At 37.9% G+C, this 20,476-nt stretch overlaps 2 protein-coding genes across 2 annotated transcripts; both read left to right on the top strand.

The window, feature by feature from the left end:
• Positions 1–1,792: 1,792 nt before the first annotated feature.
• LOC120346044 (uncharacterized) lies at positions 1,793–8,190 on the top strand. The gene is made up of 6 exons (XM_039415678.2): positions 1,793–2,068; positions 3,384–3,554; positions 3,769–3,936; positions 5,133–5,303; positions 5,925–6,076; positions 7,960–8,190. Exons 1-6 carry the CDS (start codon positions 1,810–1,812, stop codon positions 7,966–7,968), a joined length of 930 nt encoding a protein of 309 aa, XP_039271612.2. The 5' UTR covers positions 1,793–1,809; the 3' UTR covers positions 7,969–8,190.
• A 4,647-nt stretch (positions 8,191–12,837) lies between these two features.
• Positions 12,838–18,823, top strand: LOC120345883 (uncharacterized). Its single transcript, XM_078115647.1, has 5 exons — positions 12,838–12,924; positions 13,657–13,800; positions 14,287–14,390; positions 16,339–16,502; positions 18,437–18,823. The coding sequence occupies exons 1-5, from the start codon at positions 12,881–12,883 to the stop codon at positions 18,821–18,823; spliced, it is 843 nt and encodes a 280-aa protein (XP_077971773.1). The 5' UTR covers positions 12,838–12,880.
• The last annotated feature ends 1,653 nt before the right edge of the window (positions 18,824–20,476 follow it).

The following is a 20,476-nucleotide window of genomic DNA, read 5'->3' as shown; positions in this document are numbered from 1 at the left end:
GCGGATAACTCAGCACCCACGTATCCCGTTAAAGTACGAATTGGGGCAGTACTTTTTATATGTGTATGACTTATCGGCGTTCTTCTTCCTAGAATAAATAAAAACATTTTTCGCTAAAGCAACACGCCCAAGCGAATAACACACTAAAATAATAAATTTTTGGCATTTTTAACAGTAGGCTGTAACAACGTTAGAGAACCAACAGGAAGTACATTGTGTATTAGGTCAATCCTCGTCGCTAGGTCGTGAGAAGATCGAGGAATGTGTTATTTTTAAATCGCATTTGAGCAGCTTGGGATTTTTAATGATTTCCAAGTTATTTTGTCATAAATTAAAGTGTGTTTATGAACGTTAGAAGCAAAAGTGAGAAGTATTCGTATGGTGAAAGTAGAAAGCAATCGCAAGTTTGAAGTTTTATGATAATGATTTGGTTTTTTCGCGCCTAGCTATTTATCTTTCCTCTATGCTTTTGTGTCGGTGGATCGGTATGCATATAATACAAGGATGCTGTAGCAAGAGTAAGCATAACTATCCTAAGTGATTCAAGAGTCTTACTGCGCCGTAACACAAATATATTTCTGTAACGTTTCGTCTGACCAATGTCAGGATATAGATTTTATGTCCGAAAACAAATGCCATGACAGCAATCCCCGCACATAATCTAATAAAATGATTGAATATTGATCATTACGTTTGTTAAGTCGTTTAAAGTGATCTAGGCAGAGGCGCAGCAAGAGATTTCCAAAAGTGTCTGAGAATTCTAATTGTCAACTTATAACGTAACAGCTAGGGCAGGGTGGTCCGAACCCAGGCCCGCGGGCCACATGTGGCCCGCCGCTTCATTATCTGTGGCCTGCGTCACATTCGGAGAGTAATCAAAAAATAGCATTTTGTGTTGTTTTTGTAATAAAATTAATCAGAAAAATCTTTTGACATATTGTTACATCACTAATGTCACTGAATTGACTAGTGTTATGGCTAGCCGAGGCAAATAGCAAAGTTGAATGATGTGCTTGGCAGTCTAAATTATTATCCGGCTTTCTATCTTTTTGGTCGGGAATATATGCTAACAATAGAAAACTAAGAATCTAATGCGGATTCTATCAGCCTTGGATGGCTATGTCTGATAACTATGTGTTTGCACAATAAAAGTGTTTGTTTTGTATTGCACTGTTTATCTATTCTTGGTACTATTGTGGCCCGCGAGCAATGCAAAAATAATTTTGTGGCCCGCGGAGCTGACAACCTTGGACCAACATGAGCTAGGGGGTTCGAAAAGCGTGGGTTTTCATGAATCTCGAAGGTATAAAAATGTTCTAAGCTACGGAAATTGCAATGGATGCTTTTTTCTTCTTCAAATGGGGGTGCATCTTTCCTTTGTTATAAGTTATAAAACTATAACTTATAAAAATGTGTTATGCATTTGGCTGACCATCTGCACCAGCATATGAGCCTTTTTCGAATATTTAAATACAATTTTATTTACGTTAAGCGTCACACCTGAAAATTAGAGGAGGCTAATGGGTGTTTGAATTTTAGAAGAGTGTAGAGAAATCAATGTTTCATATTGTTTCAGTCCCTCTTGGTCTTTTAGTAATTACTCGTAACTTTGGTCACATATGATTCTTCTTCACCTCTCAGTGAGGGCGAGTGACCATGCTATGAGATTATTGTTTAAAACCTAGATGCCAATTATCTGATTGGCACCGTGATTATATCCAAGGACAGCAGCTTTGAGCACTTTTTTTGTTTAATATGTCAACTAATAACGTCTGAATTTTTATGTTATTCAGAATCCACACGGTAAAAATGGTGCGCGTAGGAATAATTTTAATCGCTTTTTGCTTTTGCCAATTTACTGTTACAAAAGCGAAAGGATACACCGATGCGGATGGAAGGCCCGCGTGTACAACTGCAATTCGCGAATCGGAACGAGTAGATTGTGCAGGAGATGTGGAGGCAGCCACAGAAGGGATTTGCAGATCTCGAGATTGTGTTTGGTGCCCAGTGGATACCCCAAACATACCTTACTGTTTTCATGATAATACTTCGATAGCTGCATATAGAGGTAAGCGAGATTCGGGCAATGCTAAAATTTTTCGATCTTTTTTAAAAAATTAATTGCTTGTCTCGAGAATTGTTTAAAACCTTCACTTTCAATAAATTCAACACAAAAAATTTACACCAGTGGTTCCTGACCTTTTAGGCCACGTGCCCCCCTTCCGAAGGCTTTCAGCACTCATGGCCCCCTGTTTGTCATTCCAGTTATATTTATAGTGTTATTTTGATTGGTAGATTCCAAATACCATTATGTTCAAACAATTCATGTCCAACAAAGTGAAAACATTCTGTGAAATAAGCAATGAAACTGGAAAGAACAAGATGTTTTCTTGTAAAGTGTAAAGTTAAATCATTTTGGACCTCTACAACTGTTCCCCCTACCATACAAGTTATCTCCTTTTTGCCAACTAACATTAACTTTCTGCTCTGCTCTGTGTCACCTTTAATGGACAACGACAGTAAAAAGGTTGAAAACCACTGTTCTACAGAACCACTGGCTGGGGTGTGCCACCCTTTAATACAGGAGGGCCAAATACATATAACTGGGTGAAACCGCGGGCCGCAACTTTATTCAACATTGGCTTTCTAGTAATTGCAGGCACAAAAGGGCATTGTAACGTTATAGGAATAGATAATAAATTGGACTCAGGTATAGGCTTTGCAACGCAAAGAGATTACTTGAACAATTACTGACAAATCTGGTTAAGATATAGTGAGACTGGCTTAACAAAATTGAAATTGTAACAAGACTTCATGGACACCCTGTATTTCGTCAAAAATTTTATACTAATCCCGAGAGAGGAAACGCGATAAAATATTTTAGCCATATACTGAGCGGCCTTGCGCACGGCTACCATAGTCGATGTTGGACATGGAAATGATCAATCAGTTATTCGCTATCACCTACAGGTGAGGCTGGGCATTTTCGAATATCTAATGATATCAAAATCGAATATTTTTTCCGAATTGAATCTCGAATACTTGGTAGATTGGTAATTGTATGTTAATTTGTCATAGTTATGTCCTCCAAGCACATAAATTACTGAAAACATAGAATCCATCACTCAGACAGTTTTCTGAGCGTCCACACACAATAAAAAACATGTTTCATCCATACCTCGCAAGAAAGCGAAGAGTCATATCCATATGTCGAATTACGCTGTAAAAATATGGCTTCGATTGTACGGCTAAATAAAAAACAAGATGACGGCGATTTGAAAGTTCCGTCTGAACCGATTCGAATAATAGACTATTCGATTTGAATAATATATTCAAAATGCTGACCAATTTTTTTTACTAATACATATTTTTTTCTAATCTAGACTTCTTAGACGGTCAGTGTTCGTCGTGTAGTTATTGCCCGTATTCAAAGGATTGCCATCCCGAACCAGGAGCGACTGAAGCAAAATGCAAAGCCCGGGGTTGCCAATGGTGCAGTTACCCTACTGACATATCTTGTGGACCCATGTGCATGTTCGGGGGTGGAATTGAACGTAAGTTTTGCAATTTTTTGTTATATGGTGGTGCAGGGGCGTAGCCAATGGGGGTGGGGTTAGAGGTCGGAACCCCTATTTCAATGGAAGTGGGGTCAAATGAGCCATGACTAATATTTTAACAAGTTTATCTGCAAACAAGTTGAAAAGCAGGTTATTTTTAGTTATAAAGTGACGTAAATGATGACGTCATATGTGGCTTTTCACTTTTTAGTGGCTGTGTCAAGACTAAGATGTGAAAACTGTACATATTGTAATGAGCGTCTCGACTGCCACCCAGAGGCCGGTGCAGATCCAGGGAAATGCATCACTAGAGGGTGTCGTTGGTGCCAATCAACCAATTCCAGTCTACCGTCTTGCGTTTTCTCCGACGTACAAAATTGTAAGTATCTTTTTTACTAGCTATATTACGGCTACCATTTGAAGTCGGGAGCACATATTTATCAGGAAATTCTAGGACGTCATGATTTTTTCTGGCGCTCCTGAAGTGTGTGTTCAAATATGAAGATAACTTATTATGTTCGCCTGGACTGAAACCTAACGGCAGGGGCTATATTCACTTGGCTAACACCGACAGTTACTAAACTCGTAATAGAACTAAAATAAGGAAAATCGGAATTAAAATATAGCCTAACCCCAACCTGGTGCCACACTACGGGAGTACCTTTTTCTGGCGTACAAAAGTGTAAACTATTGTTTTACTAGCTAGTTTACGTCTAGCTTTCAAATTCAAGTTTCTCATATTTATACAGAGAAGCGCAAAGCCGATAGAACGGCTTAATCATATGGCGAACCACGACCTATCGTTCGGCTACACAATATCGATATTGGGTATAAGATCGGTTAACTAGTTACATGTTTCGGATGCATGAAACTGATACCATCACCTTCATTAGCCAATATATAGCACACAATAATGGTGTCTATAAAATCCCTTCACAATTTCAATTTTGTTATGAAGTCAAACCTTAACCAGGTTTGTTGTTTTTTATTCAGTAATTGTTTAGATATTTTTACTTCATTAAATACATCTGTGAGGGCCAAAACAATGTCGATAAATTCCCTCTGCAATTCTCAAGAATTTTAAGATTTTATGGACACCCTATATTAAATAACCGTTTAAGTCTTGCCGATATTTCAGTATAGTGCAATATTAAGCTACTCATTACTAATTAACAAGAAAAAAAGCTGAGGTTTCGGTTGTGGGTAAATCTTCTAAATCGGACATGGGCAAAGTACGGCCCGTTGGGTGATTCAATCTGGCCCGCCCGATGCTGCCAGCACCAAATTGAAACCGAATTTTGCTGGTTTAGTAAAAATAACTCAAGGAATTTGTTGAGATTGTGGTTAAATTTATATTTGGCACAAGGCCTATTGTTTTCCACTGTGAATATCGCTCATAAAATGTAACTTTTTACGTCATACTTACATGGCCCGCCAGTCCAAGTGGGCAAAATTTTTGGTCCCTGGTCCAAAAACCTTGCCCTCCTCAGCTCTGAATGCTCTTACCATAATTCACAAATAACTATATTTGTGTGTAATATTACTTAATAACCTTTGAACTCTTGACCTTTGCAGTGGTAGCGGAAGCAAGATCTCTCTGCAACACTTGTGCAAGTTGTACCGCTCGTGTTGATTGCCACCCTGAAGCCGGAGCCACAAGTAGTTTATGCCTCGCTAGGAATTGTATTTGGTGCCCGACTGATGAAGAGGACCAGCCTTACTGTTTATATGGAGGTTCTACATCGTGTGAGTAAATTGTTAGACTTGAAACGTACATATAGATAGTTTTAAAATATCCAGGTATTGGCTTTGCAACGCAAAGGGAATGGGATTACTCTCACGTACCAGATTAGCCTAATCAAAAACTCGTTTCGTGGCCGCACACCATTCAAAATTAGCATTTCTTCGCGGGTCGCACAAGCAGCGGCGTGCCTAGAGGGGAGCGAAGGGGGCAACCGCCCCTGGGCAGCACATTGTAGGGGGCAGCAGAACCAAGCTGTAGAGTTTGCGTTATTACACATGCTCTTCTAGATGTGTTCTTATTTAATTAAAAGCTAACAATATGTGTCCTGTGGTGATGATTATTCAACAGGGGTTGTTTCCCCGACCCTTGACCTCTGAAAAAATTTCTCATTGATGCTTGGTTTAATAAATCAAACATTTCTTTCTTACTTGACCTTTATTTGATTTATTCTCGTGTATGACGACATCTATAATCTGTTTATCACCCAAATTATTTTAGAAGTTAGGTATAAAGGGCAGCATTATCAGAAACTCGCCCCGGGCAGCAGACTAGTTTGGCACGCCCATGCGCACAAATTTTCCTTATTTAACTCGCAATTTAACTCTTTACGTATATTTCTACAGTGACACAGAATTATTGCCGTTCTTGTGACGTCTGCAATACAAAGTTACCTTGCCCGCCTGACGTAGACGACCCAACTCAGCTTCAATGTGAATCCTACGGATGCCTGTGGTGCCCGTTCAACAGCTTTGGGTCTACTAAGTGTGTTCATAGAGTAAGTATTGAAGTTTTTTGTGTAACGCGACGCAATATTTAAGATTTTTAAAATGCCCCGAAATTGTCTAAAGCAGCTGGTCCCAAACGTTTTTTGCGACGCCAAATTATCAGGGAAAAACTCACGTCGCACTTACTCGAAAAAAGACACTGCGTAACATAAAGTAAACGACAAAATGATGAAATCAATTCATTGATTCATACACACATTTAAAATAAGAAACAATAAAACAATTATAATGAAAACAATATGTAACATATTCAACAATATTTTAGTTATGATTAACACAAATTTGTTAATTTTCTGGGCACACTTAGCGAGTCGCTGGGCTAAAGCCTTACTGGACAGGGGCGCAGACGGGCCACGTAATGGGGCGAGAGAATTTCAGAATCTTTGCACCACGCAGCGTGTGAGAAATTTCTTTGCAGCGACCGAAAATTCTACATTTTTCAGATGAAACTAACAGTTGATTGCGTGAAACTAACTACCTTTCCTTGCTCTCTATGCCTTTGCGCAGGTGGAACCGTATGCGTATTACGCAAGGATGCTGTAGCAAGAGTGTATAGGGCTATTCAATTCAGGAGTCTTGCTGCACACGAACACAAATATATTTCTGTAACGTTTCGTCTGACCGAGGTCAGACTTCTTCAGACAAGCATTTTACAACTATCAAATGCTTGTCTGAAGAAGTCTGACCTCGGTCAGACGAAACGTTACAGAAATATATTTGTGTTCGTGTGCAGCAAGATTCTTGAATTGAATAGAATATTTTTCAGATGATATTGTTTTTTGTTGTTGCGGAAGATATGCAACCGGTAATAACCCTTAAAATGTCATATCAATTACGTTCAATTTGAAAAGGTGGAATTCGGGCCCCTGGCAGCGTCACTGTTTCTAGAGTGCAAAGAGCAAGACTAAAATTATAAGATATTATATAAAAACACGACCCAAGCACAATATTTTTCGTAATACTTCCATAGAAGCTACTGTCGCTGCTTTTTTTCTCTATCTTTGAGAACACATCCACTACGCTAAAATCAGAAGTTCCAAGGTTCGACTGCGACTTTAATCTTCATCAAATATCAAAAACACAACCTACAGTGAACAATAATAAGTCGAACAAAACCTGCTCACATGAAACACAAAAGCTACTCTGCTTGTCACAGCAAAAACGTGGCAGACGATGCCTTCCTGCCTTCACGTTCGGCGGCAATTATCATCAAACAGAGCAAAAATTAGATCCAATCACAAAAACAAACAGGAAAACAAAAGTCTAAACAACACACGGAAAAATCCTATCACACATCGTGAAACGTAGACCCTGCCCATTTTCCCGAAGCGCAAATCAATGATAAGTTAATCGGATCGACACTCCCGTAGTGTGTGTGGCAGGCTAGAGTCAGACCATACTTTTATTCCAATTTTCCTTCATTAAGTTCTATTACGTGTTCGGGGACTGTCTGTGTAAGCCTATTGAATAAGCTCTCTGTCCATAGGTTTCAGGGGGCTCCCGAAGTATGCGAACCAAGATGGCGGACATCGGAATGTAATATGTGTACTAGGTTAGGGTTAGGCCATAATTTTAGGTATAAATACTACGGGAGGCTCTTGACTAGTCTTCGAACTGATAATAGGACTAAAATAAGGAAAATTGGAAAAAAATTATCGCCTAACCCTAACCTGTTACCCATGTTACGTTCCGATATCCGCCATCTTGGTTCGCATACTTTGGGAGCACCGGTTTCAGTCCCTTTACACAACTTGATTTAAAGTAGGCGAACAAATTAGTTACCACTTTATTGGTACACATACTTCTTGAGCGCCCTATATTGTTATACGAATTTAAAATGGATAAATGAATTTTTTATTTTTTCATATTTCAGCTTTCTTAAGAAGACAATATGTAGAATGCAGCAAAACATCGCAGTTACATTCATTTTTAGTTTTCCTGTCTGTGTTTATGACAATGATATTCTCATTTACCGGTTAATATTCTCTTTAAAATAGAGAAACAATATTTATTAAAAAAAGCACTCGATTATTCGATATTATGTAATATATACAAATTATGTTTAATTCGTCTGTGTTTTGTTTGAAATATACTTAATCGGAATGTGTATGTTTTTCTTCGCGTCTAAATAGCAAAGGCAGAACAGTAAAGTTTGTTCTGGGTGAACTACAGCGAACTTTATTCAAGCACAACTACAGATCAAAGACTAGAGAAATTTTTTGAAAACGATATTATTAAAAATGTGGTGTCAGGTTTCTTATAGTGAGTAATTACGATACAAGCTTGCTAACGTTTACCCTTTATCCCGATACTAATTTCGGAGCTCCAGAAGTATGTGCACTAAGATGGCGCACAACCTGAACATAGTATTGTACCCGGTTAGGGTTTAGGTTGTGCGCCATCTTGGTACACACATTTCGGGAGCGCCATAATTTCCAGGTTTTCTTCACTTAGCTCCTGTACATGAGGGACATAGCCAAGGAGAAAGGATGATACGATCTGACTTGGCAATTAGAAATTTCAAAAACCCCAACAAACTTCTCTTAAAAATTTCTGGCTACGTCCCTGCCGTTCATATTAAGTAAAGTTTGAGCTTATCCTAACGTGATATAAGAAGAGCCAGGCCAGAAAGTAAGTAAAGTATAGTACCCTGATTTATTACAACTATATTTTATGAAACCGAGGTATCAGTTCTTGTCAAGCAAGAACCACGTGTAATATAAGTCTATTTGACGCTTTTCTTACTTAAACATGTTTAAATAAACGATAATACCAGGGTCGTAAAATGGTGCCGTAGCCGTCACCGATCGGCAATATTTACATTGTTATCAATTTGCGTCGCTTCCGCTCTGTTTACACACTTGCAGATAATCATCGAAGCGTGAAATTAGTTTTGCACTGCAGAGGTCTAAAATAACTAAATATTAAAGTCGTTATAGCTTTGTGTATTGTCCGAAATGTTACACAAAAACCTAATGTATGGTAACCTAGTATAGTTTCTTATATTTCATTTGCTGTTTTAAATAATTGTGACTGTTCGAAGTGTCGAAGATCAGCCGTTTTCTTTGTTTTTACAAAAACATTTGTGATCGTTCTATGGCGAATGTTTGGGTTAGATTTGGTGATTTGAAAAAATCGTTCAACATAGATACTTTATCTCTAGTCTATGTCATTATAAAACGTACGCAGATTTGAAACCAATAGTCTTACACGTACTATGTTCTGTCAGCATTCATTTTCGATCGAATTCGATGAGGAATTAACCGCAGATACGACAACCCGTTTTTACAATAAAAAGTTGGTTTGAACTCTGTAATTATTTGCCGATTTCCCCGCAGTACCATGCTCCGTATGATTTACATTTTTAAAAAAGCGATTTCACAGCACTAGTAAGAACATAGCGAAAGAATGGAGTGGCAAATTAGCATATTTAAGCGAGTGATTGATACATAAAGCTATTTTTAACAGTCTTGCCTTGAAATGTTCTTAAGCCTCGCTCGGAAAGGTATCTATCAACTGGCGTCATTTGTGTTGTAAGGATAAATCACAATGGCAAAAGCAATACGACTTAGCTAACTGGACCGATGGTACTCCAAAGCTAGTCAGTAAGCCGGTAATTCCCAAACTGTACGCCATCACCCTGCGTTAGGAGATATTCAAAATCCGACGCGGAAATATCAATCTATCTCCTAAAAATCTCTAAAAATAAATAGCGTTTAGACATGGCGTATGCTGATAAAATTCGTTAGCATCAACGTTGAGAGAGTGCTAGTGCAATTGAGATCGTTTGTACAAAGGCTCCGCCACTAATGCAAAAATGTGAGATTTGAGAAAAAAAAAAGATCTCGTGTTTTAAAATAAAAAAAATTAGTAGTGTTAGGGCTGGGCATTTTTAATACTTGATGATTTCAGAATCGAATCGAATATTTTTTTTCCGAATCGAATCGAATCTCGAATACTTGGGAGATATATAATTGTATGTAACTGTCTTCTTGTATTTGGCCCTCCAGACACATAAATTACTAGAAACGTAAAATATATCACTCAGACAGATTGCTGAGCGTTCACACACAATAAAAAATACGTTTTCATCAATAACTCACTACAGAAATGAGTCATATGTCAGAATTGCGTTGAAAAATATGACTTCCATAAAAAAAAAATTTAGAAATTTACCTCGACAATTGGCGGAAAGGAAAAAAACAAGATGGCGGCGATTCGAAATTTTGCTCTGAACCGATTCGAATAATTTACTATTCGATTCGAAATGCCCAGCCCTATTACGGTTCGGGTTCGGAATGATTTGAAAATTGGGATTTCCAGCGCAGTCTGCGTTCCTAGCTCTCGCCATAACCGCAACTGGTTAATTACTATTTTTTTTTGGTGCTCCCGGAGTATGCGAACCAAGATGGCGGACATCGGAACGTAACATGGGTAACAGGTTAGGGTTAGGCGATAATTTTTTTCCAATTTTCCTTATTTTAGTCCTATTATCAGTTCGAAGACTAGCCAAGAGCCTCCCGTAGTATTTATACCTAAAATTAAGGCCTAACCCTAACCTAGTACACATATTACATTCCGATGTCCGCCATCTTGGTTCGCATACTTCGGGAGCCCCATTTTTTTTTTGAGCGGTGGCGGGGACTTTGTACAAAAGATTCTCCGATCGTTTATGTTTGATTGTTTATATTCAAAAAGACAAGCTAGATCATCACATTGCTCAAGTTAGCATATATTACTTTTTATCGTAATTTAATGTGAACATAGGGGTCTTTTGTAGAAAGGCTCGCCAAAAATAACTCCCTCCAACGCTAACGTGGCAAGCGCAATCTGCAGTACTTGAAACGTGGCGGGGGTGTTGATTTTGCATTAGTGGCGGGGACAGGTGTGCGACAATCGTCCCGAGGGTCACAACCCAGCCCGCCAAGCCATTCAGTGTAGCCCTTGTCAACACTCTGATTATTACCCATCAAGCATAAAATCCTAATCCGACAGCTCATGGTGCTCACTGCTCACATGGGTAAAAGTTCTTCGCAGTTGTCGCTGCGTTGAATCGTTCGCCGTTTCCCAGTTGACTTTATTACTACAAGGCTAAACAATAGCAGTATTCTCTTCTCTTGCCTTTCCCGTTGTTCGGCGTTCTGCAAAAGGATTTATTAATTTATTGTGTGGCCGTGCTATAGATGTCTGAAGTTGGTTATATTGCCCACCGACAAAAATGTTGTACACCCCCTTTTTTACGTCATATATTATCGTTGTTCCTTTATGGCCCTGCGTTTCTAAGATACACTTATCATCACTCGTTTCTAGGATTTTGACTGAAATTTCGTTGCTAACGAAGGCAAGGTTATGCGACAGAGAATCGTGACGTTTATGTGGCAGATTAGAATAGCTAGCTAAAGATTGGGCATGAGCTTTAGGCAAAGCCCCCGCCAATGCTCGAAAAAGGAAAAATATTATTCGTCCAGCTATGATTAGAAATGCAGATAGCGCTGGATATTTAGATCTTCAAATCATTCCTAATCTTGACTGCATAATTACTAATTTATTATCTTGAAACCCGGAGGTGGATGTTTTTTTCGAATCTCACATTTTTGCATTAGTGTAAGGGGTTTTGTTCGAAAGATCCGAGATTTTAGGCTTAATACAAGTTAAAAGGAAGATCCGTACTTGTTTAGACTCTTATGCCCGCCAAATCGTTAATGCATTATGAAAATGGATGCTTTTATATACCGGCATTCTTGGTAAAATTTGAAGGTTGGCGAATCAGCGGAATCAACGTTTTTGAACCGTTTGAAGACTGAGACTATTTCAGGATTTTATTCTAGCAACGGTCATTGACACCGCCGAAAGATCGTCGCAAATAAACGCTGGTGTTGTGCATGATAGTTTGACAGTGGTTTATTGTTGGTAATAATTAACGATGTTCTGATTGTACAAACTTCATAAAAATTGGTAAATATCACGTTAGGAAAGAAATACACACGTCCATATAAATTTTATTGGTGTCCATAGAAAATATCATTAATTTGCACTACGTATAACTGGAGCGTAATTTTCAAAAGCGTCGATATATATTTTGCGATATATAGATAGAATTTATTATTCAAGTCTTCAGAAATGTAGAATATATATTGTTAAATAAATTGGATGAATTTCCCAACTTTTGTGAATTTATTGTATTGCATTGACAAAAATATTCATCCGGCCCGTTTCAACACAGTTTGAGTCTGGTGAAGTTTGGTGATTCCTGCCATAGATCAATTAAAGTTTTGTTTACAGCACCCAAATTTCGTCAATATCAAATTACTTAATAATTATAAAATAACAGTTGTTGAGATGTTAAAACACCCTGGTTTTAAATAGAACTTCCTGATTTCGTCGTTTTCAACGATCGCGGTGCCCCTTGTTACCATTTGCTGAACCATTGGTACTCCTACGTAACATGGTTTTCTACGTTAAATGCCGAGAAAAGTTTTATTATATATAGTACTTTTCCTGAATTTCCAATTTTCTGCAAGAACCGAAAATGAATTGCACGGAAAGTTCTCCGATGTTTGTTTTCTGGTGTGCATGTCTCGGATGTGCTCTACTCGTAATAAAACTAAATTTCGAAACAATGAAAACGAGACAGGATATTAAAGTTCCAACCAATTGCATCTGACCTACCCCATTGAACTATACTATTCACATGTAATGTCGACAATTTTAAAAGTCTGGTCTAAATCGCTACTATCATTACTTTAGAATATTTACCTATAGAAATACATATATATATATACAAGATACAGAATATGGTTCTGTCCTCGCTTCAAAGAACGATCTTAGAAATTTGCCGGTAAGTTTTTTTCTAATATGACTTGCGATATATATTGATTAGCGTCGATCTGTGGTTGTGAGTGGAATCAATTTTTAGACACAGGAAACGTGAAAATTTAACTCTGATTGAATCCGGCGCATTGATTTTGCGTTAAAGTCTATTCATTTAAATAAATAATGTTTCCCCTTTCTGGCAGTTTGTAGGGCTTGTACTCCAAATCGCTTCAACCTTTGTTCTTTATATTTTAAAGTCTTTCATTTAAGCAATAAGAGCATGCTAGCATCACGTTTTGCCTTGCGTGGGTTCATAGAGTCAAATCCAGTGATAATAATAAAGGAAATTAATGGCAGTGTCACGTAAATGAGCGCCCTTGGCTAAGTTAAAAAATGCGCCCCTTGATCGTTGACTGACAATTTTACCAAATGTTGTTGAATTGAGATGCGCTTGTTCCTTATTATTTAAGTAATAATACGAGTTTCAATTATTTCTTATTCAAAATTATTTTATTGAAAACATTTTACGATGAAAACGTTCTTCGCTTTTGCGCCCAATTAACCATTACTGCCATACCATAGATACGCCGCTGATCACTTTACTATTTGCTGTCGCGAGGTCGCTCAAGGAACTACAAAATGACACTTCTTTCCGTTAGTGCATTTAACTAATTAACTCTTCACCGACATAGACAGAGGATAACTAAGTATGAAAATCCTAATAGAAATCGTTAAAATACATTTTTTATTTTATAAGCATATCAACAGCATTGTGTATACTCGCCGATGCATGGTGGTGGATGTGGTCGCATGAAGTGCGTGAAGCCTACTTTAAAGATTTGGGATTGCCAACTAAATTAGTTTACTTGGTAGCGATTGTCTATGCATATTTCGGTACAAGGTAAGCTTGGTAAGGAATTCGTCTTCCGATGATGACGTCATAAGTATTACTTAATGGATTTTATGTTGTCATAAATAGCAGTTTTATAGGAATTTTCCCGGAGCGTGGCGAGTCGCCACTGACGACATATGCTCACTCTAAGATGGATATGATTTACGTATTTAATGTCACGCCAGAGTAAAGTTACGTGCAAACAATGAAATTTGATGAGTTCCATTGATCTATTGAGAAACTATCGAGTAATCTTTTTTCAGACAAAGGTCGAAGACTAGAGTGGCGCTTGTTAGTAGTTCATGATTTTATGATGACGGTCTAATTCATCCCCATACTGCGTACTACAAACGCAAAAAAGTTTCGGATTGCTTTTTCAATTTAAATGAATTAAGCCGTTGCTGAATATACTATTAAATAATTTAGTCCAGATTACGAATCTTGTTCTAAAAGAATGATTTCAGACAAAGCTGTAATTCGTTTTTCATATTTTAGAATTCTACTGAATTATCGAACACAGGCATCTTGTACCGGTATGATCATCACCTACGGTTTGTTAACATTCGTTGTACATCACCCAGTCGGAGAAGGGGGAATAGGTGAGTTCAAAAAGGTTTTGAATCCAACACTCCTAGTACGTGAAGGGGTAGAGTTAAGTAGTCTTTAAATTTTCAGTACCAAAGGAGCGAGTTTATTTGCCGTATTTTATTTGAAATTTCTGTGGTGTGAACGATAATTCAAGACGAACCTACAAAATGTGCCGCCAGAATACTGAAATGAGAAGTCATACAAATTTTAAAACGACCAAAGCGATGCCGCCCAGACCCCATAAACACGATAGACGCCCTAACAAAAACAATTTATATAAACGAGAATACCGGTCAGAGACCGAAGACTTATCGATCGAAAGTTAGGGGATCCCAAAACAGCGCTCTTACTCCATAGTGACACCTTGTGTCCCATCACTAATTGATTAATAACTCGCTAATTATACGACATAATTCGCCCAAAATCAATAGGCTTCTGGTCCGAGATATGATGAATTCACATGAAAAATCTGGAGCGGATTCAATCTCGTTTTCGTGAGATATCGCGTGCATCTAACAGACACACAGACAAATACCTATCAACATACTTACCGATTAAAATCGATAAGTAACTAGGCATCAAAGCAGAATACGGAAAGGTGCAGTCCAGGCATGTGCAATCATTTTGTGCCGCGGACCACTTTCACATGAGGAATTTCACTGCGGGCCGCAAACTTAAATATGTCTATATACCAGCTTTGATTTACGTTAGAATTTGCGCGTCGCTGAATCAAACGCTTGGATTGCACAAAGCTATTGCGAATATCTGAACACAATATGCACGCATTTTTACGCAGTGACTAAATTTCAGAAGCTTTATTTAACTTCAATTTAAGTTTAAAAATAACATACACACGATAGAAAAATACAAACAGGAAAAACAATTTATACCGGAGCCAGTAGCAAATATATTCTACACTTTTTATTTTACGGTGGCGATAAGGATGACCAAAGCGAAAGATAATAATCATAATGAATTAAATTTGGGTTGCAAATTTATTCCTATAATTTTCCTCGACCAACGATCGCACAATAGCTTTCGATTTTGTTGAGCAGAACGCGCGGTTCTTTGAGAAATAAAAAAAACATGGATGTCGACCAGAGCACAAGACTTGGTATGTGTGATAAAGGAGAGCCGATATTGGGATGATGTACGAGAGATGGCCAGAACAAACAAATCAAAATCACGAAACACACCTTGCCCTATATAAAGTTTACGGCTCGTTATGAAGGGAGGTTGAATACAACAGGCTGAAATAGACAAATCGTCCATATCAGTGCTCTCTGCAGCCGAAGTAAGTTGAAAACGAGGTCTCGAAAATTTTCATTTAGTCGTGTCTGTCGCGCGTTTAAACAAGGAATATTTGACCTAATTTTTTAAGGAAGATGTCAATTGTGGCTCAAATTTGTGGAAGACATCGGTTTAAGTTTGGTTTATTCAATTTCGAAAAATACTGCGCGGGCCACTCGGAAATCTTATACGGGCCACGGGTTGGACAGCCCTGATGTTGTCAAACCACTTCTATACCACACAAGTAGAAAGGCAAGACGATTCCACGACGCATATATACTCGGTCAAACTACGACTAAAAACTTTTTTGTTTGATCGGCGCAAAAACTCACTGCGTCCTTACAGGAAAAAATTGCTTCAAATAAAACTCAATTTCGTATTTATGCTTTTTAATTTTTATGAACGCGCATGTGGGATCCAGGCAATGTCAACAAAACAACATAACGTTCACACTTATGGGTTATACGGCTACTGCTATTATACTTGATGCGCATTTCTCTCTGTAACCAAACTTGACTGGTATTTTTTCGGAATAAAACACTTCTCAGAATAGATCAGAATACCGAAAGGTGTTGACGCGCCACTTTTGTACCTCCCGAGAATAAAGACGATGCCATGTGCCATAAACACAGGTCAACCTTCGACTGAAAACTCTGAAAAAAATTTCAGGAGAATACCCCAGGCACATCAACCGTGACGTCAATCTTGTGAATATTTTGAAGTACGCTGCAGTGATCGGAGGAGTGTTCCAGTTATCCGGCATGGGAGATTTCCAAGACAGAGCAGGTACCATTATGGAAGGAACTCAATCCTATGCGATTGTGCTTGGACGGGTGAGTATTTAGACATAAAATAGGATTTACATATTTATCTTGGGGAGATAAGCTGATAATACGGCTTAATCATATGGCGAAAACGGTCTTTTGTCCGGTTACCAGTCCATGTCGGGTATGGGATTAGTTAGCCAGTTATTTATTTGTTTTCGCATGCGTCTACCAAGGCTGGACATTTCAATTATTTTTAGTAATGGTCTCAAAGTCTCGGAACATTTTAAATTGCAAGGGGAATTCATCGATACCATATAGTTTGTTGGGTCATAAAGGTGTATTGAATGAAGTGGAACAATTGAAAAAAAAAAAATTAAATACAGGGTGTCCATAAAGTCTTCTCACAATTTCAAAAAGTGTTTGACTCCCTTCACAATCAGTAATTGTTTAAGTATTTTTACTTTTGTGACGGCCATGGCTACTCAACTATTTTTACCAAAGATCCGCATACAAAACTTCAAAAATTATTTGGGTCCGGTCTTTCCAGAAATTATAGTTCGGCATCCTTAAACACGCACTTCCTCGGCCGACTAATGATTATTAGATAATCAAGATTGTTTCTTATGGCGTTATAGTTCTTTTCATATAAAAGTGGGGCTAATGATCCAGAATTAAGAATTAGGCGCGGTCCGAATCGAATACCCAGAAGGTCCGGATTCGGACCGCGGTCCACCAGTTCAGTAGCCCTGATATATGGTATCGATAAATTCACTTTTCTATATTAAAAATTTTAAGACCTCATTGACATCCTATAAAACAAAGTTTATTTAAAAGAATACGACTCTGCAATGGTGCAAATATTCTAACAGACCTCGAGTCCCGTGTCCAAAGGTGAATTAGGTCTTATGCCAAATAAGAACTATTTTCTTAAATGATGTTTCATGTCCTTTTTTATTTCTGTAATGTTCCAGAGACAGTAGAACATTTTCTAATGAACTGTCGTGCATATAGTAATGAAAGACGCATACTAAAGATGAAATGCCGCGATTATGGCATTGATTTCCAACTCAAAACTATCTTACGCGACCCTAGCATTTTCCCTGCTCTTGTTGATTTTGTGAAATCTACCAAGAGAGTACTATAGGCATATATAAAAATTTGATTTAAATTGTCTGGCGCAAAAGACTTAAATTGTTTAAAGCGCCATATATTTCCATACCACACACACACACTTTTTTCGGCCAATGATCGGATATGCCAAAACCCAACCATAAAAGTTTAAGTCCTTACGCGCATTAACTTCTTACATAGTTCATAGCTGTTATATATATTATAACCAATGGTGGGATTCATTTTTTTTGTCAGCTGGTTCCATCACAAAAGTCATATTTTTCACCCGGTTCTGTTACAACTGAGAGTCATTGAGAGTTACAAGTAATGCTAACCGGTTTGCTGATCTCATATAATCCCGTGAGACGGTTCTATAGAACCGATGCGAACCGGCTGAATCCCGCTACGGATGGTTCTGAACCTGGTGATTCTCAAATTTTTGAAACCGTGTCCCCGTTGTAGAATTTGTCAAGCCTCATTCCCCACCTCAAAAATAACTAGCTAACAATAAGCCACAAATAACATATATTTATATAGTAAGGCGAAAGTATGTTTTATTCAAAAAACACGTTGGAAATACGTGGATGGAATCGCAATGTCTAATCTAAACAATAAAGAAATATAAATATCCATAATAAGGCGAGCAAGATCGAATCCAACAAATATTTTTATTCTCAATTATCTTCACGTCCCCTCAAAAAATTGTCTACGTCCCCCTCGTGGGGCCCGTCCCACCGTTTGAGAACCACTGTATAACCGATTTCTTTCGTTTGAACGACCTAACCTTGTCACGGCGCAAGAAAATGACCCCCAAAAGAGAGATAAAGATCAAATGGGGGTCATATCCCCCCAATAGGTCCTATTTTTCATATTTCACATCGTTTTTTTAGGCAATAATTGGAATCCACTATACGCTTGAGAGTTTTTGGTTCCGGCTTTACCACCACGAACTTCGGACAACACAAATCAAACTGATGGGGGGGGATCCTATAACCCACGTATGGATAGTGGGCGCTATATACTTTTTTGGGGGCTTAAATTTATTGTTAGGAGACGCCACAAGGAGGCGTATTGCAGCGTTGCTATTGACAATAGTTACGTCAATATTGACAGTTATGGAAGGGTCAACAGTCGCTACGTCATTAGGAATTTATCATATGACGTCAAAAGCGAGGTTTCATCACGTTATTGTCAACGTTCAAATTATTATTGGATGTGTAATGGCTCTAACCATAGGCGGACACGAAGTGATGAGTTATCAGAATAAAAAAGATTAAAATAAAGAATCATTCATCAGTCAAAGCAGTGGATTCGGAATCGGGGTTCTAAACCATCAACTGCCCGATCTAGCTTTAATTGAAATCGAATAGTAATTTGTTCGAATCGGTTCAGACAAAAATTTTGAATCGCCGCCATCTTTTTTCGTCGGGGTAAATTTCCCAATTTTTTTTTTTATTGAAGCCATATTTTTAAAATGCAATTCTGACATAAGACTTTTTTTTTCCTAATGATTCATTGATGAAAAATGTTTCCTATTGTGTGTGAACACTCCGTCTCCGAATCCGGATTTATATAACATTGACTCCGGTGTGTATATTTATCCAACTACTCTCAGAATGCGAAATTTTTGAAAGATGTTATTCTGGAAGATTCGAGCTCGGCTCTCGATTCAAACGTCAGAAAGCTTCTTATCTCATATCTGACGAATTCATAGTTTTTAGCCAGGCTACGAAAAATATTAAATTTGAAAATACGGCCCAAATACCATCAACAAACAAATTGATTCCGTCTCCATACCCCCGTACCGCTGTGTAATTACTTATCGATTTTAATCGGTAAGTATGTTGATAGGTATTTGTCTGTCTGTCTGTTAGATGCACGCGATATCTCACGAAAGCGAGATTGAATCTGCTCCAGATTTTGCATGTGCATTCATCATATGTCGGACCAGAAGCCTATTTTGGATGAATTATGTCGTATAATTAGCGAGTTATGAATTAATTAGTGATGGGACACAAGGTGTCACTATGGAGTAAGAGCGCTGTTTTGGGGGATCCCCTAACTTTCGATCGATAAGTCTTGTTTACGTTGTTTGTAGAGATGACTGAAATAGTCAAATTACAAGAACAGACTGAGCATGGCATTGGAAAAATGACTAAAATGTTTGTAATGTTACGAAATCCTAGTTGGCTTGTACCTAACTACTGAACTAACGTCTGAATAAAAAAAAGTCGCATCAACTTGTTATGGGCATATGGATTGGCAGAGAATTTATAATTTTTATGTTCTGAGCATGTTTGTTTTATTAATAATTATGCAAAATATAATGCTGCAACAATCAGTGTTTTCATTGTAAGTCATTGTTAGCTTCTATGATAGAGGGAGACCCACAAAACAGTGCCCAGGTTATTTAGGACATCTTTCTGTAAACATTGAACTTTTGTGCACAGTGTCCTTGATTTCTAATACTTCACAGTGGTGGGATTCAGCCGGTTCGCACCGGTTCTATGGAACCGTCTCACGGAATTTTATGAGATCAGCGAAACGGTTAGCATGACTGAAAAAAAACATGACTTTTTGTTACAGTACCGGCTAAAAAAATATAACTTTTTTGATGGAACCAGATAACAAAAATATTGAATCCCACCACTGATGACACACACAATGGGAAGTTAAATTAATTCTAGTAGGACTAATTAAAGAAATGTATGCAAATGTTTCTTGGCGTCACGCTGTAAAAGAGGAAATGATATAATACTTGTAAAAGCAGTGGTGCTGCGGAGTAGGTATTGAGGAGAAGGGGCGGGTTTATATGGAAATATCAGTGACATGAGTCTTAACATATGAAGAAAGATGAAAACAAGGAGATAAAAATGTAACAACGAAATAAAAATGTAACGCTATACAGAAAACATGATGCGTATAAGTTA

The sequence above is a fragment of the Styela clava genome, chromosome 8 (assembly GCF_964204865.1).
Source record: "Styela clava chromosome 8, kaStyClav1.hap1.2, whole genome shotgun sequence".
In the NCBI taxonomy this organism is placed as follows: Eukaryota; Metazoa; Chordata; class Ascidiacea; order Stolidobranchia; family Styelidae; genus Styela; species Styela clava.
Note: the sequence above shows the minus strand (reverse complement) of the source record. Positions and strands in the feature narration are given on the sequence as shown.